The following is a 23,994-nucleotide window of genomic DNA, read 5'->3' as shown; positions in this document are numbered from 1 at the left end:
GGAAAGACCTGCAGGAATAGGTTGGGTCTCCTACCCAAAAATCCTAATGGAGAGAGACGGAAGGAGGGAGAGGGAGGAGCTGAGGAATCCTCCTCAACAGAGCCCTGCAGAGAAGTGTCCAGGAGAGCTTTGCATGTATTCAATCCCATATTGCAGCAAGTATTTACCCAAGCACTGGTGTCACTGTACAGGAACAGCCGCTGCTGAGAGGAGACAAACACAAACATCACTCTCCACTCCCTCGGCCTCTCAGTAGATTTAGAAAAACCTCAGCTCTGCTTTAAGGAATTTCTAACATTTCCTCCTCTGTTGGAAAGGTTTAGGGACATTGAAATAAAATTCTTCTCTTCTCTTCACCATTCAGCTGTTGCAGAACACACCTGGAATTCTGTGAACACTGGAGGAGTCCAGTTTTAAATAGTGTCCAGCCTTGGGTACAACTGTTCTTTCCCTGTATAACTATGAACTGTGTAGGGAAAAAAATTCATCTCCTTCACCATTTTGCAACATTTAATTGTCCTCAACAAACAGTTCTCTGAGGCCCAGTTCTACCACATTTTCCCTCAGGAGTATTCATGAAAGCTCTATGAGGAAATGCCTCCTCAGGCAACATCCAACACCTGCTGGAGCCTCTCCCACTGCTGTGTTCTGCCTCCTTTTGGGAAATCTGCTTTTGTTTTGTTCATTCAGCATTCAAAGCTAAACTCTCCTTTACACTTAGGCCTGGATATAAAGCTGGTTTGGATGAAGGCTTCAGTAGAAATAGATCATTCCCCGTTTCCTTCACACAGACACTCAGTTGGAGCCTTCCCTTCCCCTGTCAAACGCCTTGGAGCACATCAAGATTTACCCAGGAGTGCTCCAGCACAGGACACCTGAGCTGCCTTCCCTGGCCTAGTTCAGGTATTTATAGCACGGCTGGGCAAGGCACTCCAAGGTGAATGTGCAGATATTTCACCTCCTTGAGGATTCTCCCAGCCTGGGAAGGAGTCCCAGGCACAGATCCCTCGCAGTGCCCCAAATACCCTGTGCTGGGAAGAGCAGGACCTGACCCCAATGGAGCCGGGCCCCAGACACTCACTATTTGTCCTGAAAAGTGTCCTTTAACACCTGAGCAAAAACTCTGAAAGGAATAAAAATTAGGATGCCCTAGAATATTAAAATTCCACAAAAAGAATCCCCTCAGGAAATGTTGTGCTGCCTGCTCAGTACTGATGTCTCAGAAATTCAGGTTCCCATGATTCAGGATTACAACTGGAATTCTCTATTATTTTAGCCCATATTTTAGTATCAGCATGAGGGCACTAAAAGTACCAGATCAGAGGCTGCTTTAACATGAGGATTTATGGAGGGCTATAAATCAAAAGGTATAACAAGGAAATTTAATAAAGATAACATTGTTATGTCAAATACAACATGGATTCTAATACACAAAGAGCAATTGTTTTTCCACATAAAAAGCTCTCAGCAAGAATTTTGCACACAGTGTGAAGCTAAGAATTACTGGAATAATAGTAAGTTGTTCTTGGAAATTAATTGAACAAATAATCTTTTTTATTATGAAGCCTACAAAAGATAAATAACCATGTACTGAAAGAGAATCTTTAACTTTGCTCACTTTTGTACCACGTTCTTGGCATTTGCTTTGCCTCTTGCCTATAAGCAATGAGGATTTGGGGAATACATCACAGAATAAAAGCAGAATATTATTACAGGGCTCATCAGAACTGCATCTTGTGTGCAGAATTAAAACTTTAAAGCAAAATCAAGTGCCAGAACAGGAGCTACCATCTGACCCTGCCTTAATTTGTTGGTAACTATGATGATGCTGAATATGTGATGGAAAAAAATCCACTTTTGCTGTAGATAGCATGGTTATTAATAACTATAATTAATAATAATAATACACAGGGGCTCTATTCCCCACTCATTTCCAATACTGCCAAGGGGGTTTCTTGAAGGTCCATATTTTTGTAGGAAATGTAAACCTAGGGTTCTCTTTTTTACTAAGCAATAGAAATGTTTGTGTGCAAGAAGGCAACATTTATGTCTCATACCCTAACAGACAAATGGCCTCAAGGGAAAATGTGGCTTTTCTACTTTCCCTCCAAAACCACCCATGATCTGAGTTTAAGACATGAGCATAAACTTTTTCACATAAATTACTGCAAATGCTGATGTCCCCAGATCAAACATTAATGGAGGAATATAACCTGGCTGAAAAACAGCAATATGCTCAAACAAAGCAGATGTGGACAACCTTGAGATGCACTAAAAATGCTTTGCTGTTCCCACGTGAGATCCCCAATTCCAGAGCAATCCCTGTGGTACCACACTCAGGACACAATGTCATCCCAGTTCCAAGAAGTACCAAGCTGCAATCAGTGGATAGTCTGAAAAGGCTTCACAAAAAACAGATTTTTTTTGCCTTCCAGGAGACTCCTTCAGCTTCCTCAGGTGGATTCAGGGGAAGTTGTCCTGGCCATACCCTGCCATCCAACAATAACACTGATGTCCTGCATCCCAAGGACACCTCACGCCCAACCCGGCCTCCGAAATTATTAAAGGCACAATTTTCTTCAGGTAAATTTTTCATCAGAAAATTCTGGGAACAGACACCTCAGCCCTCTCAGGTGCTCTTATCTATAATTCACCATCCCAGGTTCCAGCTCACAGAACATTTACAGGGAAAACCACAACATGGTCTCTGTGAGTGCAAGACAACTGACAGAAGCTGAGGGCACCACACCAGGGGCAGTTTTGGCTGAGCAGAGGCAGCTGGTGAAGGGAAAAGCAGGACATTTAAACATGACAGACCTGAAACTCAGTACATCTCCATAAAAATATGATTTACAATTCCAGCAACTAATCAGTTACTTGGAATAAAGAGGGAAGCAAAGCTGCTTGGAGTTTTGAAACAACAGATGAAAAACATCATTTCAATTATGATCTGAACAAAACAGCCAAAATACAAGATTCTTCTTCCAGAAAAGCCTCTTGGGTGTAATTCCCAATCACCACACTGCTGAGTTTGTCCAGTTGTGACAACCAGCATCTATGAAAGCTGGAAAACTTCAATGTTTTCCAGCACTCTTCCTACTCCCTACAAAACCACAAAGTAAAAATGACAACATCTTGGAAAGTGATGCCATACAGATCATCTGGTCATGAAGATGTGTAACTTGACCATTTTTCCTTTGAAGTATTTTCAGATACAAAGCATCAGACCAGCTCTACACAGCTGGTGTGACTCTAAAAACCTATTCCCAAAGGAATTCCCACTGGACTTGCAGTGGATTTTTCCAGACCTCAGCACCACAACTGCCCCATCCCTGTTGATCCCATGTGAGGAAAATCTCATCTCCAAATGGCAGGAAGGTCTCTTTTCTGCCTGTGACAAGCAGAAATAGCCACACACTGACCCAAGGTTGTTCCTCCCAGGCAGGCCAGAGCTGCCCAAGCTGGGCTCACACCGGTTTGGGAACTGGGATCATCCCAAGATCCGTGTTGCTCTGCAGCTGAAAGCAGATCGCTCACATGGATCTTGGAAATGAGTCTGGCTTCCATGTACAGCTCAATAAAGTGCACATGGAAACCAAATAGTCCCAGACAGACAGAATGTGCTTATTGAGTAATGCAGGGCAGCTCCCCCTCACAGCGATTCAAACACTACCTGTGCCCAATCCTCCTTGAAACAGGAGATTTCTGAGTTATTGCCATGCACTACACGAGGCAGGGCTTTGAAATTCAGCTGGAGAAACCCATGGCTCAGAAGCCTAAAGGCCACTCAGATGTGCTCTGATTCACAGCCCACATTCAGAACTCTTTCTTACCATGGAAATCCACATTTTCACCTGGTGGTTGATTCAGGTTTACATATTTTAAATCCCAGATGTCAGTTTAACTCTCTTACAGTTTACAGATGGTCCAGGATTTGTTTTCTGATCTTTTATAAAATCTCTAACTCTTGTTCTAATTCCCTTCAGCTTTTCTCTTTTTTTTTTTTCATTTTTTTAATTGCAGGAGCATCTCCAATATTTCCATTGCAGAAAAGTTCATTCAGAACCTTGCTCAAGGAAGCTGCTGTGTGTCAGAGTGAAAAACACAACAGCCACAGTAAAACATGTTCCCTTCTGTGCAGAGCAGCTCGAGCTTATGAAGTACAAGCACTTAAATTAGGAGGAAGTGCTACTTTATAAAATCAGGGCAGTATTTCCAGCATTTGAAATGCACATTGTTGTCTCTGTTTTGGCAGAGACAATCCCTGCACTGTTCAAAACTAAATTCATTATTAGAACTGAACACGGCAAGATTTAAAATGAAATTCACCTCTTTCTCCACACTCCTGAATTTTTGTATTCCTTCAAACATGGTATTCCCCAAATGAGAATTTGTTAATTAATTTTGTTAACACAGTCTTCTAAATAGCCCATGTTCCTTAGAAAAGCTGTGGTTCATGTTTCTTCCATTGAAGAAAATAGTTTGGGAATCCACTCAGTCTTATGAACTATGTTCTGCTTTCCTTCTTCTGTAAGCTTTGAAAAAAAATAAAAATATCTTCCAGGTTTTTAGTTGGTTGGATATAGTAATATGGTTCATTGATTGATCACTTCATTTTTTTTACATCTATTTTAATAAAATTTCTTTTCAGTTTTGGTTCCCAGAAGTTCTTAAGTACTTCAATAATTTCCTTTTTCAAAAGTATTATTGCCATTGCAGATTCTGGGAGGGGGGGTTGCCAGAAAATGGGTGGAATGAGATGACTGCAATCAAATCCACTTTAAAATGTTCCTTTTCAGAGTTAGATACTATATAAAGCATCATACACACAACATTAACAGTACTGTGTTTACAGAAGATATTCTGAGAGAAAGATTAAATTTTCACTCCATCTAAACATAAACACCTGTATTGAAGAAAAAAATATGCATCTATTTTGGGACATCAGAAGTCAGACTGGAAGCAAGACAGAATTTTAGAGAGTGTTTGGCAGTACATTAAATTGCAGTGAGTAGAACATGCAAAATTAAGCCAACGTGACACTGAGGAAGGGCTTTTACCCCTGCCAGACATCATTTTTGGTACAATTAACCCACATCTACAAGTTTTCCTGTAAGCTTGCTGCTTTACCACTCCCATTTAGGCTTTATTTAGGCAAATAAATATCTGTTTAGAATTGTTTTGTTAGAGTAAGTGAAATGAAGTTGTCAGCTCTTCAGGCACTGGCAAGGTGTTATTTATCAGTTGTTGCTTCAGGTTTAGGGAAAGGTCAAATCTCTGAGTATTTCTGTAGACTGAAACTTCCATATTTCAAAAGGATTAGGGGGAAACTCCAAGCACACCTCCCAAAAGGACGAGTATGAGCAGCAGACTCTAGCTGGAAATTGCAACAGATTTCCAGCTGAAAAGTAGATTCAAGTTAATGAATTCTTTCATAACTTCAAGCAATATAAACAGAGTTGCTCATAAAAGGACCAGGACTCCTGGGTTCTTTTATTTAACAATTAATTGTCCTGGAAAAGGAAACTCTCTCATTCCTAGGGAGCCACTGGCACCTTGGGCCCAGCCCTGCTGTACAAAAGAGTTTATTTGAATAAAAACTGGGCAATACTGCTGCCAGTTTAGAGCAGTGGTGACTTCTGGGTTGAAGTGTGAACACTCCTCAGGACCTGCTGTCCTAACACTGGCCATGGCTACAAGCCCACAGGCAGACCTGGATGTTTAACTGGCTGTACCCAGGAATGCAATTTTGCCTTAAATGTTACATCAAGAAAAAAAAAAACCACAACAGACCCAAAATAAACACAAAAACCAACCCAAGCCCCAAGAATTTTCCCTCGATGAATTCCACCTACAGCAGGGAGGAGCATGCAAATAGGGGGCTCTTTCAGCACAAACTGGGCTGCTTTGGCCTCACAAATCGTTGCCAAACAGGAACCAAGAGTGGCACGAGGTGAATTTTGCCGTTCCATTTCACGCTAAATCCTCGCGGCGCAGCCCGAGCTGCAGCACAGCCCCGTGGCCTTTGCCAACGAGGATAAATGCAAGGATTAATTCTGCCTGCCTGCTCACCTTACTCTCACACCCTGGCTCAGTTTTGAGCGTGAGGTCAAGGCTCACCTCCGAAGAGACATGGCCTTACTCGTTAATTAGCGGCGCTCGCCAGCTCCCGTTAACGAGTTACTGGTTACTGAATAAACCAGTGCTCGGTTCTCCAGGGAGGAAACTCTGTCCTGAGCCTCACACTATTATCTGGTCCTGGCTCCTGCCAACACTGCTACAAATGCTCACACAGCTCCTGCTGATTAGAAACGTGCCTGAATCCTTGGATTAATCACACATTTCAATTTCACTTCCCAGCACTTCCTTCCTGGCTTCCCCAGCCTTTATAACACTTCCAGGATACTACAGCCTGGAAACACTTCTTGGCTACTTTTAAATTATTCTCTTTTTCCTTTCACTCTATCTATTTTTTGAGGGTTAGGTACAGTCAGTCTTTTGTGAGGTGGGAAAAGCAGGAGCATTGCTGTAAACTTGGATTTGTAAAGAAGTCCTGGGAGAATGTCCCTGTTCACCAGCAGAAAAGGCTTCCCTGGCTTTACACACTCAACTTACTTAATTAATTAAGGTTCCATAAATTGCCATTCCAGAGTTCCTCCCAGTTCTCAAACCAAAATTACCTTGAGTGTTTTTCAAGAAGTCTTAAGTAAGGAGCAGTTGACTTTAAATAAAGATCATTTAAACAGAAGAGTATCTGCTAATATTATATCTTATCACTTTCAATCTTTTCCTGTGAGAATCAATTATCATGATATGAAAGTATTTTAACAGCTAATTTTTTTTTAATAATTCCATCCTGATTTCTTAGACTGGATAAATTATTGCAGTTGACCAAAGAGTCAAAGCACCAAAATCCATTAATTTTAATATTATAAAAGTTTATCACTTAAAAAGGCTTTGTCATAAACTCTAAATGCTAAATTAATAATATCTTTTCTAGATAGTATTTAAAACTCTTGTGATATGCCCCAAAATAAAAAATTTAAATTATCTTGCTTAAGGAAGAAATAGAAATTTTATCTTTGATGTGAATAAAATAGGGGTTAAGTCAGGGGACAGAATGAAATAAAGCCCAGTCTGGAACGTGTCTGGAAACACGAACACAAGTAGCCAATCTTCCCTGTCATTTAAAATACTGAGTTTCAGCCTCTAACTTTTACATTTAATTATCTCACCCAGTGAAAACAGGCAGAAGTTTTCAAAATTAATTTCTTATATAAATACTTCTCTTGACAGCCTTTCCAGCAAAGAGCAACCTAAATTTTTTTCAAAGATTCAGAAATAAAATCTGATCTAATTTTAAACAGTATGAAAATCATTGTGTAATTTGGGTTTGGGGTAAGATTTTTTGGGTTTTTTTTCTTCTTTTTAAAACCACAAACCCAGTTTGAAGATCACTGCTGGCATTAAAATAGTTTCAACTGGAAACCGGTACATCCCTTTACACGAGACCATCTAGTTCCTGGTTCATTGCACCTAGCTTGTAATTATCAACTGTATTTAATATCTCAAGTACATTTATTTAAAGTCATCCTGAACTCTTTGTCATTAACAGTCAACGCTGAATCTGCTGCCAAGAATTAATGCAGCCATGATCACCCAGCTGTACAAGGGGTATTCGACCGATCCCCACCATCCTGCAGAACAACCTCAGCAGATAAGGGAGAGACAGCCCTGCCAAAAGGGCCAAGTTCAAACAGGAAAAATAGGGCAGAGCAGATAAAAGAGATGAATTCTGCCAAAAGGGCCAAGTTCAAACGGGACAAATGCTCAGCGTGACCTGATCAATACTTGAAAGCACAGGATCACCTCCAAAGGCTTTGGATTGTTAGAGAAAGTGGAGCTACCTGAGTTCACAAGGGTATTTTCACAACCATTTCAAAATCTGAGATATTTAAGACCATCAGGAAGCAGAAAAATGCAAAAAAATAAAACACCAAACAAACAGAGATCAAAAAGCAAATGAGCAATAAAGGAAATGTGTATCTGCAAAGAAACTGTAATCAAAGGACAATGGAAGAAAGTAAAGAAAACTGAACTAAGAATGGTTTGGTCTGAAATCACAACAGAACAGAATTTTGATATTTGTTTTTTCAGGTTGTCTATAAGCATAAATTCAGACATGGAAGAGCCTGCAAGAGGGAACATTATACTGAATTTTAAATGTGGAAAATACTGATATTCATAACAGGGTAGCTAGATTACTTAAATTTATCAGGGAAATATTTCTATCATTGCTGACCACTCACACCAACACCTGCAGTTGTTCAATAACACAAGAAAATAATAACTTGCAAGATGAAGAAATACCTCCCAGGCATTACACAGCTTAAGATTTTTCTGTTGTTCCTGTCAGCCACCACCAGTCCTTGCAATCCAACAAAGTTACAACATTCCTGGGCAGTCCCAGGCAGCTGAGAAGTGCTATCAGTTTTTAATAACAGAATGAACTTCTGCAAAATATTTCAAAATTAAAACAGGCTTAAGCCTATTCCCCTCCTTCCCCCCACCCCAAATTTAAATGAAGCTGGCAAAAATTTCTCCTAAAGATCCCATGGCAGCCTCCTGCAACTGAATTGTTTAAGGAAGATTTAAGCAAGACTGAAGAAGCCACCCAAATAAAATTCAGGGCTTTCAAGCAACAGCACAAGATAAGAGGCTCAAAATAAAGGTAAGAGAGGAGGAAAGTCCCCCTAAATCACAATGAAATAGTGATAAAATAACAAGAAATCCTGGGGATTGCAAACTGGGTCCCAGATGCGGGGCATTAATTCCAAATCCCTCATTTAAAACAGGGTTTGCTGTTCTGACACGAACACGACTGGATAGAAGAGACGCCACAGGCTTGCAGGAGCAGCCGGTGGATTGTCCAGGGAAGGATGCCAGCAGTGCCCCCTGCACCCGGAACAGCAGCTGGAAGTGACTCCAGAGCAGGGCTGGATGTCCCCACAGGGACAACTCCCACCCACAGAGAAGGTGAGGTGTCCCTTGCAGCAGCTGCTGAGCGTGGGGACACTGACAGGAGAGAGCAGAAGAGCAGACACAAAGCTTTCCCCATCCAGGGAATGGCGTGGATTGCCACCCCACAGCAAGTCCCACCCGATTTTTCTCTGTAATTTTAAGCTGTGAGCTGCAGAGACATTCGTGTCAGCATCAATACTTTGGGAAAAGTGGGGCAGCAAAAAGAACTGCCAGCATCTCATGGCAAAACATGCCACACTGATAGCCTTGTTAAATAGGATTAACATCAGGAATTAAAAATAACATCTAGGTTTGGTGAAGAAAAAAAGAAAACCTACTGATTTTACCTTAAGAGTCCCCATCTATTGCAAACGCTAAAACAAAGTTATTTTTAAATCTTTTCAAACTCTGCAGCTCTCTTACCATGCCCACTCTTCAGGGCTGAAGGCACAAAATCTGTTTCTCCAAAGCCTTTTATTTAGCATCCAACCCAAGCATGGATGCGGCTCACTCTCAGCTTGCACGCGGTGTTTGGGAGCAGCGGTGCTCACACACGTTAACAAGCCGGGTGTGCTTGTCCTCTACTGAGGGGTCACTTCAAAACACTGAATAAGACAATTTGAGCTTAATGACTTCTGCCATCTGATATTTCCTATTGAAGCAAATGAACTCAGCTGTGCTGTGGCATTAAACACAACCAAACCAGCAGGGCCAGCTCATTGAGGGAAACACGACTGACCCGCGGCACTTCCTCAGCTAAAACTGTTCCATTTCTCCGCTAACACAAGGAATTGTGCACGTCCCTCGGTGTGCACCGTGGGTCTGCGTGGAAAAGACAGGAAGGAGAAACCACCAGTGGCTCAGTAAAGAATGATCCTTCCTTTAAAACTCACTTCTGAGGGTTCAGGTTCTGGGTTTTACCTCGAGGTTTCATGTTTACAAGCAAGTAAAGCAGCAGGAGGTGCAACACAACCACTGAGACTTCCTCAGGGACAAACCAAGCAACACATTCATAGAATTTCCTCAGCAACCCGTAAATTTTAAAACTCCATTTGTAGAGTCCTTCAACACCAGGAGCTTGGAATCATCAGAGGGACAAGGCACCAAAAATAAGCAGATTTATCATCCTAGGGCCAACTACGGCTCTCACATAACAGCCTCACGTAGCTCTGAGTTGTTGGAAATTATAGAATTCTGATTTTTAATTAGTTGTTTTAATTAACTGCAAGTAGTGTCCACTTTTAGCCAGCATTAGTTAAGTTTCTTCACAGACTCTTGTTGGAGTAACCAAAGATACCAGGAAGACTGAGGCCTAGGGAGCTGGAGAAAAAGGTGATAAAAGGACTAAAGAATGGGCACCAAATTAGCATGAAGAGGAAAATATCAATAACCAATAGAGGACAGAATATTAATTAATGAAGAGAATCATGTCACCTACAACCAATATAAATTTATTTGCTAAAAATGCATAAATAAGTGAAAAGGTTTTGTATCAGCATTGGTGTGGAGGCTGGAATTTTGTCAGCCACTCAACTCTGGGCCAAGATTGAAGTAATGCCTCACCAACACTAAAAAGACAGTGCTGGAGAGGGTTATTTTCCCCCATTTGGGGAGGATTTTGGTACTATCATGGCTCCTGTTTGATGCACCTGTGCCACTGATAACCACCTACAATTCACCGCCGTGGTCCCCTCAGATGATTGTGTCTGGAGTCTGGAAATCAAATTGTTCTGAACACTCCAGTGGGCACCTGCTCCACACCCCCAGGGAGGCAGGGTGAGCTCTGTCACACTGTCCCTGCAGTGCCCCACACACCCAAAAACTCACTGGCTTGAGAAAACAATGGAACAAAGGAGCAGCCCAGGCACTCAGCACCGCCACAGGAGAGCTGCACAAAGCCAGCAGGGAGCACACCTGGACGCTTCCAGAATTTTCCAAGTTTACACTGTATTTCTGCAGGAAACGTTGGGGGGCTTTAAAGAGTTTTGAGGTTTTTTCTCTCAGCAAAAACTCAACAATTTGAGCTGTTAAAATCGCAGGTTCTGACCTGGCCAGCCTCTTTACTCTTTGGATTCATGATCACAGACAAGGAGGGATTTTCTCCAGGGTTTCTGTGGACTAAAAGGCACCTGTAACACTACAGTTGAAGGACAGGCAGAGATTTTGGCTGCAGATGTCAAGCTGGATGACCTCTGCTATCCATGGAAAGCCATGCAACAGCCATGACCCCACTGGCAAAGCAGAATGGTGATGTAATGCAGCTTTTCCTATTACTGTAGGATTTTTTAATGAAGGCAAAACAACTTCAGGATGTAATTAAAAATCCATCAAAAGCAAACTAGAAAAGAGAAAACAGAATGGCTCAGAAAAGAATGATCATCCCTTTAAAACTGAGCTGCTGTGCCAGGGAAAGGGAGAGGGCCAACACATGACTGAAGTGTGGAAAACCCAAGGAAACTCACACTGTCCCCAGCTGTCACCCCAGCTTCCAAACTGAGGCAAACACTGGAGACTGCCCAGAAAACAGTGCAAAAAATCCAAGTGGATTAGCTATATTGTTTAAGGAAAGAATTAACTGAGGTGCCCAGACTAGTGCTAAGGTTATAACTGCACAGCTGCCCCGCAATTCCACAGCATTCCCATGTGTTTCTCTTCCCCATTAATGCTGCCACAGTCCTGAACAAACAGAATTCAGCTTGTAGCATCCAAGGAGCAGTGCCCTCACTTGCAGAGGCAAAGTGAAATCCTGCTGCAGTTCATGGAGTACTTACTGGATGCTCCCAGAAAATTCTCCTCTCTTATTCCATACCTCCTTCAAGGGCACCTTTTGAAGCACACCTGTAAAGGAGCGGGCTATTCCCTCTTTTCCATCATCTCCAATGTTAATCAGAGGAAAAGAATCGTGATAGCTTTTGAATTACTCCATAAATTTGGTCGGTTTTCCTTCCCAATTCTCATTTTTTCAGAGTTTTTGTATCTCAGAGGACTGTACCTACCTAAGCTGGCCTCACACTGAAATAGACTGTTCCTCTGTGCAAAGTGCTGGGGAGGAGAGATCGACACAAAATGCAAAAGGAATAATCAAAGGAGCAGCAGAGCCTGTGGAAGCTCAGGTTTGTGAGTCTTAGCAGAACTGACTCAGCTCACAATCCACACAGGAAAAGAGTATCTGCAGTCCCTGAAGAATTTCATTTGAAAGCAAAGAGGAAACAAGGGCTAGTAAATGCTATTGTTACAGAAATAGCAGCTACATACACCCAGCTATTTCTATTACACAACTGAGATCCTCTGTATTTAATAGATTCCGTGGCTGCTTTGCCAAGTTCTGGACTGGCAATTAGGATGGGACATTGAAATGCATTGTTTTACCAGCTCCAAGGCAAGGACAAGGAATGGGATTTCTAATGAGCATTCAGAAAGGGTTTCTTCCTTCTTTAAAAGTTAAAAAGGAAGTTCCTATACCCAGCTGAAAGCTGTGCCAGGAAATGTCATCTATTATCTGTGAAAACAGGTTCTTTATGTCTGAGGTAATCATCAGCTTTTCAGGATGTTGGGGCGGCTGCTTTGTCCTTACACCTTGCAGGATCTCAAGCACAGTTTCCAGAACACCTACACAGACATGGGAAAAAAAAAAACTCCTGGAGAGAGAGGAGAAATAATTTCTAGAGATACTTCGAAGGCAAGTCAGAAACTATGAGCATACCACATGAAAGGAAGTCAGCAGTGAGGGAATGCAGATATGTTTGTCTTGGAAGCACATTGAGCTGACTGCCAAAAATACATATTTGGCTTTATTTTCCACTCACCTTTATAAATAACAGGCATGTCAAACACCAACCTCTGACTTCTTGGGAAACAAATGGAAACAGTAAATTTGAACAGTCTAGATTTGAAGGGTGCAAAACTAGAACAGTCTAGATTTGAACTAATTGCAAAAGGGACAGGAGGCAGGAAATCATTGCTGCACCTAACACTGTTCTTATCCCAGGTCCATTGATATAAGTTATCTTCAAAAGGAAATGACCAGTTCATCATGCAAATTCCTCTTGCAGGGCTGCTGAGCTTAGACTTGCATAGTGAAGTCACTGCCTCATCTTAAGAAAAAAATAAAAATAAAAAAATAGCACAATCCTCTTTCAGGAAAACACAGAAAAGCAATACTGAGTAAAAGAAAAACAAAATTCAAACTAAATTATTGTGAGGAATGGCACTGCCATCACCTGTCCAATCCACAGATGATTACAAAGGCTTTAGCAGCAAAATTTCCCAATTTCCATGGTTCAGCTGGAAGCAGCATTACTGCTAGCACTGACACTTGGCAAAATGTCTGGCAACACCTAACAGGGATTCGAGTAATTGTTTTATCTCTACATTTTAAGGTGACACTTGAAAGGGAGCAGGTTTTTGCACCCCTTTAAGTGCCAGCTGAGACAATGAATTAAGAGCTGTGCTCTTGCAGCAGGGCCAGTCCCACCAGGACAAAACCATTGCATAGCAACTCTTCACTTTCACAGGGCAGCAACAAAATCAGGCAAAAACCCTTCTCTGTCTCTGATACTCTGCAAAGGCAAAGTTTAATTCCATCAAGGGCACACTGGCTCAATCGATTGGATTATTCATTTGGTGTAATGGACTTTGCCTTCTTCCTGCAGCCTTCTCAAAACAAGAACAAAATGAAGATAAATCAGCTCTCACTCAAGGCTGGCAGTCTATAGATATTTATGGATTTCTGAGCCCTGCAATACAGCAGAAGGGAGGCATTCCCCAAGGATGTTTTCCTCTGCAGTCCTGTTACACAGGGACACACCGAGGAAAGGCTGCAGCCACCCTTCCCTTTGCCATCACTGATCCAGCCTCCAGCTTTGCTGTCCCCAGCACAGGAGCCACTTTGAATGGTCCCTGTTTGATCCTCCAAGCAAAGGCCTAAATGCCATTTTCCGAGGCTGCACCACCAACGTAATCCCAGTTTGCCACTGGGACAGCTGACGTAGCTTTCATGGAATACAAAGATCACTTCCCTCATCATTACACTGTGCCCATTACGCTGCAGGCCTGGCCTCATCTTTTTCTCACACAATGAACGAGCTGATTATGCCAGCAAACTCAAGCCACTACTCCTAAGAGTGAGTTTACAGGTTTATCAAGTGCCCCATATAATGGCAACACTTTCCATCGCTTATTAATTCAGCAGAAAAGGGTTGACTCACTGTATTGCATCACTGCATTGAGATCAAGGAGAAACTTGGGGCACAACACGTTATGGAGAAGGTTGACCCGTGATGATCTCTTTGCAAAGAGGGAAAGAATAACACAGAGTTGCTGGGCCAGGTTTTCCTTTGACTTACAACACATTGTAGCTGTAATTGAGTTAACTACAATGAACAAACACTAGTCCTGTGCAGAATAGGTACAAAAAAAAATTTCACACCCATTTATTACTCTGTTCATTTAAATCTGAGGTACAAAAGCAGAATGTATGTCTGTGGTCAGTCCACCCTATCTGCATGTATTTAATGTCTTACAGGGAAAAGGGGATTTCAGCTTGCATGAAAATAGCCTCCTTTCTAAGTGTTGCACCTGCTGAGGTAAGATAATCATTGAGAGGAAGATGATGTCCTGGGTAATCCATAAATGAATCAGCACTGACCCCAGAAAATCTCTGATGCTGCCTAATAGAAAAAGCAGAAAACACTCACTTTCTGCCTTCCCTGGCCTTACTTTAAAGCACCGCCTGTAACCCAGAGAGAACCTTTCTGCAAGCCATTTAGGATTCTCAAAGGAGCAGGTATCTCTTTTTCTTTTTCTTTTTTAAAGCTTTATGAGCAAAATGCATCATGCAATAGCTCCCTGGTTCTCCACCAGTAACTGAACAAAGCCAAAGTAAATCAGCAAGTGGCACGACATGCAGGAACCCAGAAACAAAATGAGCAATGAAATTGGACTTATCACAGAGAAAAATCTGAGCCATTCATTTGAGATGCTTATGTTTGGGTAACCTTTGGAAGAATGTTTGCTGTTCCATTATACAAACAATGGAAATATTAGATAAGGAAAAGAAGCCCCATTGCCAAGAAAGCTCCACGCACCCCTTCCAAATCATGGAACACAGGGATGTGATTTTATGGAACTATAACATGCTGCCTGCAGCAGGAGTGTCAAATGTACAGAGCCATTCCTGCCAACCCCAGTGGGTCCTGGGAGTGCAGTTCAGGAACCCCTGGAGCAGCACATCTGCCGGGAGCTGGCCCACGGACGCATCGGGACACGGGAGCCAAATTCAACCTCCCTAAGGCCAAGCCTTACAGCTGGGCCGGGCCTGTTGTGCAGGACTGAGACAGCCCCGTGTGCCAAAGCAAACCTGCCACAAGTTATTCACACACAACCATCTCACCACGATCCTTTCCAGCTGTTCCCAGCCCTGAAAGGCGCCCTGTGGCAATGGCGCTCCGCGTGACCCGCGACAGCGCTTCCCACAGAGCAGGGAGCGAGGAAAGGGATCCAGGGCTCTTCCCTGAGGAGAGAAGGGGCAGGAGGAGTCCCTGGCTGCCAGTGGGGAGGTGCAGAAGGGAAGCCCCTGTGCACGCTCTGTGCTGCCCACTCTTCCCACCGAGTCAGGGACCCCTCCGGCTCCCCCAGAGATAAAGGCAGAGAATCATGGAATTATTGGGTGGGAAAGGACCTTTAAACGTTGTCCAGGCCAACCCCTGCAGAGAGCAGGAACATCTTCAGCCAGGTCAGGTTGCTCAGAGCCCCATCCATCCTGGTGTTAAACATTTCCAGGGGTGGGACATCCCCCACCTCTGTGGGCAGCCAGTGTTTCAGCACCCTCATTGTGTGAAATTCCCTCCTTATATCTAATCTGTCTCAACCCTCCTTCAGTTTAAATCCCTTACCCCTTCTCCTGTCACGACAGCTCCTGCTAAAACTTTTTTCCCTAATTTTCTTACAGGCCTCCTGCACGTACCGGGAGACTGCAATGGCCTTTCCCTGGGGTCTTCTCTTCCCCAGGGAGAACAAACCCAGCTGGGATACACATCAGGGGTTCTGTAACTGCAATTTCCAAATGAAGGAGCATCCAGGACCCCCTTTCTTCCCAGCCAGCCCCTCATGGAAAGAACCAGCCCCTTTGCCAAGCACAGGTCCCTGGGAGCCTTGTTGAGGCACTCGGGGGCAGCCAGTGCCCACTGATGGAACCACAGGAAAAAGCCAAATTATCCAAATTCTCACCAGCTCAGCCACACTTGGCACTGCACAAACAACCAGGTGAAATATGAGTTTAAAGTTTGTCTGTGGGGTTTTTCCCACACGAGGTAGGAAAAGGCCCTGCGAGGCCTCGGCCCTGACAATGCTGAGGGGTTTTTTCATGGCCAGGGCTGCTTTCATTGTTCAAACCAAACCTTCCGTGTGGGGAGAACATGGACAAATAAGGGCTGGATGTGTACTTGGAGCTTGGCTGCTGGCCTGGGGGCTTGGCAAATGGGCCTGAACTGCAAGAGGTGTTTTGACATCACAAATAAGGACGAGGAATTAGGCAGAGTGGTGATCCGGAGAGAGGATGAGTGGCTCTGCTCTTACAGGGCTTTCAAGGTGCTGCTTTGAAGGTTTCCAAAGTACTTCAGCTCAACATCACAAAGAAACTCTTGAAATCTACTTTCAGAGAGATGGCAATGTTCCTTTTAAAGAAATTATAAAATCAATCAGATGGTATCCATCCTAATCTTAAATGTAAAATAATGTATGAAGATCTTGAACTTATAGACAATATTTAATGGTTTATACATGATCAAATGTATTCTTTTAACAATGAAAATTATACTATCACCAATTTCTTTACATTCATGGTCTATTTTGACAGTGTATTAAAATAAAGCTCAGCCTCTGACAATCACAGAATCAGTTACTTTATATTTCTATTTTAAACTTCTATTTGTCTGAATCATTTTTTTTTCCCAATTTCCTTTCCAGATTCTTCACATCTCTGTAGTTGATTGAACACTGTGGTGCACCTGACTGCAATTCAGTGTAAACCAGCAAGAGCAGCTTCCAAACAGACTATTAAGTTATTAAAGGTGCATTTTTATAGAAGCGAGTGTGAGGAACCAAAACTAACGACTATTAAAAACAGCTGGTTAATTTTGTTGCATTCAATCTTTCTTCATCTTTTACCTCATCGTTAAAACTGTGAAAGGCTTTTTAGATTGCAAAAATGAAAAATAAACACACCTCCACAGCTGGCCTAATTGATTCTCAGGCTGTATCCCCCACACGACAAACATGCATTTGAAGAGAGAAAACTTCTCTGGTAGCTCAACTAAGGACAGTTGTGATGATTAAAAAAGTCAGCTTCTACAGCAGAAATATTATCAGTTAACTGCTAATTGATATTGTGTCTTTCCATAAAACCTTTCCATGGTATCCTGAGGCCTACAGCCAGGAAAAAAAACCCCACAAAACAAAGCTGAAATGTTCTCCCCCAGTGCACTCCACCAGCCCATTTCTAGAACCTTAACCAGTTCTGTATCCACTAAACACCAACAGGAAAACTTCTGTAGTGCTGTAACATCATCACCAACATGAAACACCTTCTGGAGCATTTGCTTGGGGTGTGGTTGCACAGATATCACCATGGAAAGGTTCTTCCTTCATATAAAAATTTAAAAAGCTTCACTATACTGTGGTGGGACACAGCTCCAAGGGTGCCAGAGCTCCAGGAACCTTTGGACACTGCTCCCAGGCATGCACAGGGTGGGATTGTTGGGGTGTCTGTGCAGGGCCAGGGGTTGGACTGGATGATCCTTGTGGATCCCTTCCCATTCAGGGTATTCCATCATTCTACAAGCAGTGAATTCTTCACTTTTCACATGCACTGGAAATTACAGCAAGGAATTGGTAATAAAATACCGAGTATTTTAAGCAAGAAATCAGGACAGTTAATTCACTGACAAACTCCTATAAGAAATAAACATTTTTATAAGGGAAAGTAGATGAAAAAGTTGCTGTAAATTGGTGGGTACTATATAAAATTGTGGAGAGAGTGGATTCCAGTCTCATTTGGTATTCATCCAACTAACCCATCCCATTTTACCAGCTGTCCTTTATAAGGTATCACTGATGCTCCAGTGGGCCTCAGAGACTCCAATTGCATGGAAAATTATACAACTGTCAGCACAGCTCTGCCCAAGGGGGGCTTCAGCATTGTTTTGCAAAGTGACAGGGCTAGAGCCTGCCTATATGTGGTATTTCTGGGATAAGGAAAGTGAAACTAATCTGAACATAAATATTTTTAAAGCAAATTCTAGTCGACACATATGTGTAATTTTTTGTATAAATTATTTCCATAGATTTTGGGGAGGTTCTTTTTATGAGCACTTAAATGGGAGCTTTTCATTAGAATATAATCACTTTAAGGCAGGAAATCCCTCAGGCATAACTGAGAGCTGGGATCTCCACTGCATCTATAGCTAAAGGAGCAATCAAAGAAAATTTAAAGGAGAGACTGAAGTCTCAAAACCCATAATAATGTTATTAGATCATTCAGCATGCAAATATTATTCTACTCAACATTCAGCAGACCTCCCCAGCTCCACGCTGAACTGAGACAGGAGTTCAGTGGGAAATGAACCTCACACCAGTGTCAATGACATCTGAGTTACAAATGTGACATCTTAACTTGAAAAGTTCAAGGCCTTTAAAACAGTTCCAAAAAGCACTTGTAAGTGTGATTGATCCTACCAATCCATAGGTGGGACATCAAATACTAACATGGGAAATGAACTGAGTCAGCTCTGAGCTCATGACTACTTCTTACTTTCTGACTAAACCAGAAAATTCTGGTTAGGCCACGTTTTACTAAATTATCATCCCTGCTGCCAGGAAACCTTTCTTTCCTCTTCTCTGGTAACTGTTTCAGCCTTATCCCATAAAATTACAAGGATTTTATGAAGATAAATTCTGGAAGAGCTTACAAGGCAGGGAAGAACTAAGTTGTACAGGTCCTTTTCACTGTGTCGCAGTCACTCAGGATTCCTGCTCAGACATTTGGTTTCTTCAAAGAAGTGTCCTGCGGTAATTTTTATTTCATATTTCCCATAAAACCATGTGAGATGTGCAACACACCAAAGTATGAAAAACAGAGGAAGTTCAGTGAACTGTGCTTCACCAAAAATGATGTCTGGTTGGAAAAGTGATTTTCAGGCACTGTTCCAAATTGTGTTTTTTCATAAAGGCATTCAATGAGGAATCCACAGTTTGCTGCAGATACCAAAAGATAAAACTAAGTATGTCAATAATTAATTTGCAAACCATGTCTGCCTGATGTTAGAATTCCATTTCCACGTAGGAAATTATTATGTTTCTTTCCTTTAAGAACAGTCATGTCTTCAAGAATATCCTCTTCACTGAGCTTGGAATCAAGAAAAACAATGGTTTGGGACTCAGAACTAAGTATGAGCTTATATTTGCCATAAGCTTTTAAAGTTTCTCATTATGAATACCTTCTCTCCAGTAAAAATTTCCGGAGTTTGACAAGACATATTTCAGAGAACTTTTCCAAGCAAAGCAATTAAAAATGAGATGTAAGCTTCATGTGACTGGGAATTCCTATTATGTGATCTACTTGAAAATTAAAACCCAGCGGAGCCTTCACGATTCCAAGGCTATGCTGATTGCCATTTGAAGCTGGAAAGGTTTTTCCCTAATGCACAAGTGATGAAGTGCACGTAATGCTTGGAGGAAAGTTACCTTATCTGCAGTATCAGATATAGATTACTGCTGGAGTCAGCGTGCCACGCTGCTGGATCCATACGCTCTGTTCCAGTATGAGGAATTGAGTTTCCCTGATGTCATAAATGGAACACATAATGCAATTAACATTTCCTTTGAAGTTCACATTGACCAGGTAGCCACTAGAATGAGTTGGCAAAAGTTGACTGAAGTCACCACCATGAACTCGGCTCAGACACAGACGTCAGCTCTGACTTTCTGCAAACGTGGAATTCTTGAAGCTGAGACATTGATGGCTGCTCCTTTGGGACCCCTCAGCTAGGGTAATTTATGGTATCACACTACAATTGACATGTTTATGATCACACCAATAATTCCAGACTTTGAGGCATTTAAACACTGGAGGTAACTAAATGATTAATTTTAGAAAGAAGAGAATGGAACAAAGCCAAGACTTCTATCTTCTTGAAAAAGAAAAGAACTTAAAATGAACATCTTGGCTACTTTACAAGACTGCAGAAATATAGACTGAAAGACTGTGTAATTTCCAAAAGTGTTAATACTCCTTGGAGATGAAAATACAGTGACAAAAATAGAATTCTTAGAATGAAACAGAATTTTACTTGCACTTAAAGAGAAAGAAAATTGTATGAGGAGAGGGAGACATTGCACCATTGTCAGTGCTTTATGGGGAGAAATATTTGGTTTGAGCATTGAAAACCAGACTAATAAATGATCAGGTAGAAGTCTCTAAAAACACTTAGGAAAATAGATGCTGGAAAGTTATGACTGGCATTATTAAACATAAGAAAGTAAGGAGCTTAATTTCACACACAACAGAAGTGCAGCTAATAAAAACATCGATACAATCACAGGCTGACGATTTAAGCAAAATTACCTATGGTAATATAATAAGTGAAGATTAGTAACCTATATATAAATATAAAAATAAATCTTGATCTACACAGGAACATAATGTGCATCTCAAAACGTCATTTCATACTCTCAAGATGTCCAAATAACTAGAAGCTATTTTGAAGCAACTATTTTGCTTCTTCTGATCCCCAGGAGCACAAAGATTCAAATCTCTTTGCAATGCCTAGGACACGTGCTGATTATTTGTGTCATTTTAAGGAAGAATTAGTGCATTTAGCTGTTCAAACAAGAAGCACTCCTTTCACCCCCATGCCAGCTTTAGCTATAGCTGGGCTCGTTTACCTTCTTTCTTAGAAGACTCTTGTTTTTTATTGTTGGGAATAAAGGCAGCACCATGAGAATTCTGTTCAGGTTGGAATCAAAACCTCTCTTTTCGCTGTCTGGAGAGCATTTACACAAAGTCCCCTAATTCAAGTGGAGAGAGGGGCACTTACCTTCTGTTGGTGATGTCTTCAGATGTCTGCAGAGCCCCTCTGTTTCCCCATAAGTCTCTTTAATTTTTACTACTGCTTCTGTCCCTCGGAGTTCCATGAGGGAGCGCAGTTCCTGCAGTGTGCACCCAAACTCTCCTGCATGGTTGGCCTCATTTCTTTGGTTCTTGGAATAAAAATCGCTATTTGTCATGTCACCCATCGTGGCTGGTTATATTGCTCCACTCGTTGTAGCTGATACAATCTTAAAACTGTTTAAAAACCGAAGGAGAGGAATCTCGAATTCCAAGCGGAGAAATTAAAAAGAATCCCGCGTGTGTCCGGCGAGCGAGGTGGAGGATGCCTCTGGCGTGGAGGGTGTCCCTGACTGGCTGGAGGTCACAGAACGGCTGCTCTCAAGGCTGCAGACCAGCTCCACTCCATTCACCATTTCCCATTATGTTGCACCCAAGCTGTAGAATCTACATGGTCATTTCTTCCTCTGGACCTTTGGGAGCAAGCAGAAAGGGGTCATTAGAAGGCGGGACGGGTGGGGATGTCAAGCAGCACCACGGTGGGGTGTCCTGGAGATGCTGCAGGTAGCAGCATCCACCCCAGGATAACACCGGCTCTGCCGTAGATAAAGCTCCCCGCGGCTGGAGCACCAATGGCAGCGCCGCTCGTGTCCCAAGAGCAGCCGCTAAATGAGATGAGTCATGAATATTAATTAGTGAGTGATTAGCCCGGCGTGCAGGACGCAGCCCCGGTACGTGCTCTGCTCCATACAGCCACCCCGGGCTGTCCTCTCAGCAGAACAAAGGCTCCCCGATAAGGCTCCCGGGTTAAAAACGGGTTAAACACTACCAGTCTTCATCACGGGTTAAAGCAAAAGTGGGTTTTACACAAGGGCCGTGAAACTTCGGGGGAAACTACGGAGCCAGCATCACAAATGCAGAATATATTTAAATACATCACATCTTGCAGCCTTGCCTTCTGCACAAGCGAGCAGAGCGTGAATGCGGTGGGATGGATGTCTGGGTGGGCAGAGTCTGCATGAGGAGTCCTTTCCCCTGAGCCCAGTCACCAGCAGGCACAGACACACACAGGATGCTGCTGGGCTCTCTCTTTTCATTTCTTTTCCTCTTTTTTTATTTATTTTCTGTTTCATGTGCAGTGTCCAACCAGTCCCATTCGACCATCTGGGAGCCAGTTGATTACTTGCTAAAGCCAGCCTTTAAAACCTGTTTCCCCTTCCCATATTCTAATGAAGTGGGTTTAAACACTGCTGAAACCAGCTATTATATTTGGCACGCAGAGTTTTAACAGAGATTAAAGGTTTCTTTTTTGCCTCAAGCGGGTTAGTGCGAGTACACTGTCTAATCTAGAGGTCTCAGAATCGTTTTCATAATAAAAAAGATCTTTCAAAGGGCACCCCAGCAGCCTAATGAGTGACCAACCTGTCACAGACAAAGGGCACATGTTGAACTTTCTAGGCACAGCAATCCCCAGTGGAAATGATACATAAATGCCCAGATAAAGCACATCAAGAGGAGCCCGATGCGTTTCAAGTCCCGGTTTTATATTTGCACAATAATTTTAATCCCCCACCCAGCTCCAGTTGGCAGGCAGGGTTTGCTATTCCCACTCTCTGAGGACATTGCCATTGCTCTGCAGTGACAAAGATCAGGCCTGTGTGAGCACTAATTTGGAGTTACCTTCTTCAATTAACAAAACTGAACCTCTACCAGCCCTCTCCTTTACAGCTTCAAACCTCAACATTCCTTTGATTGCTGTGAAGGAAAAAAAAAAAAATAAAAGCAAACAAACAAATAAATAAATAAATAAAATTCTTTAATTAAATATTTAAAAAAGGAAGTTCAAGTTTCACTATGATATTACAGACCAAAATTTAAATACCAGCCAACTGCTACACGTTTCTTCCGCCCATCCTATTTACTGATCTATCTTCTAGTGCTAAGAACTTCTGCCACCCTCGAGTTCATATATTGCTTTTCACATTCACGAGACGGGAATTTCAGCACAAAATGTTTTTACAGCCAACAACAAAGAGAAACCAGAAGCAGCAGTTAAAAAGGGCCTTTACTTGCCAAGCAGGAGATGGTGAAGCACGCTCAGCTCTCCATGCCTGCATCCTGGGCCCTGCTCTGCCTCAATCCATCCCCAGGTAATCCCCTACATACAGCAGGAAGAAAAGGCCTTACTCACACTATTGCCTTGTCTGTTTGTAAACAGGATGGATCAGTATTCCTAACAGAAATAGCATCAGCCTGCAGCATTATTTGGGAAAAAAAATTGCAGGCCAGAAATGTCACAGATGCCCAGTCAAACAGGCTTCATCCCAGGAGGCAGCGAATCGCCAGGGCTCCTCCTTCCTACCAGCAGCATCCCAGGCTCTGCCTGCTGTCAGCCACAGCAAAATGCAGACTGAGATCTGATTGTCAGAAAGACTCTGAGGCTACAGTAATAATAACAAATAGCTGAAATAGCAGGCTGCTTTTTACTTCCAGCAGCTAAAAAAAAAATAAATTCTGTTCCTAAGTGCAGTTCAGGGTTTTGAAAGCTGGGCATCTCAAACAGCCATGATTTTAAGAAAAAAGAAGACAGAAAAAGCATTGCTCTAATAAGAAAATCTTTTTAAACAATGCTCCAAAATAATAAAACTGTACTTAAACTGTCCCGTAACACCACAGAGAAAAGACAATTTTGAGTGTTTTCTGAAGAGAACCATCTACCAATTTCATTTCTGATGCAAAGGGTACTAAACACAGCATCAAAGACATTTTCTCCATGATCTTTCTGTGGAATGTGTCCACTCCTCTCAATCAAAGCATGTCTTTATGCCCTAAACTATAAATTAATATATTTTCTTCTTTTCTTAGAAATT

The 23,994-nt window shown here is 42.3% G+C and overlaps 1 protein-coding gene across 11 annotated transcripts in view; it reads right to left on the bottom strand.

Annotated features, from left to right (window-relative positions):
- The window catches only part of ATP2B2 (ATPase plasma membrane Ca2+ transporting 2), a 398,601-nt gene that overhangs the window by 144,723 nt on the left and 229,884 nt on the right, over window positions 1–23,994 (bottom strand). For all 11 annotated transcript variants that reach the window (XM_015640841.3, XM_015640842.3, XM_033517387.1 and 8 more), the window contains one exon: window positions 21,114–21,597. In XM_015640841.3, coding sequence (XP_015496327.1) covers window positions 21,114–21,312 — 199 coding nt within the window. In that variant the 5' untranslated portion in view covers window positions 21,313–21,597. The remainder of the gene's footprint in view (window positions 1–21,113; window positions 21,598–23,994) is intronic.

Source organism: Parus major, chromosome 12 (assembly GCF_001522545.3).
Source record: "Parus major isolate Abel chromosome 12, Parus_major1.1, whole genome shotgun sequence".
Classification (NCBI taxonomy): domain Eukaryota; kingdom Metazoa; phylum Chordata; class Aves; order Passeriformes; family Paridae; genus Parus; species Parus major.
The sequence above is the reverse complement of the archived record's forward strand: the minus strand, read 5'-3'. Positions and strand labels throughout refer to the sequence as shown.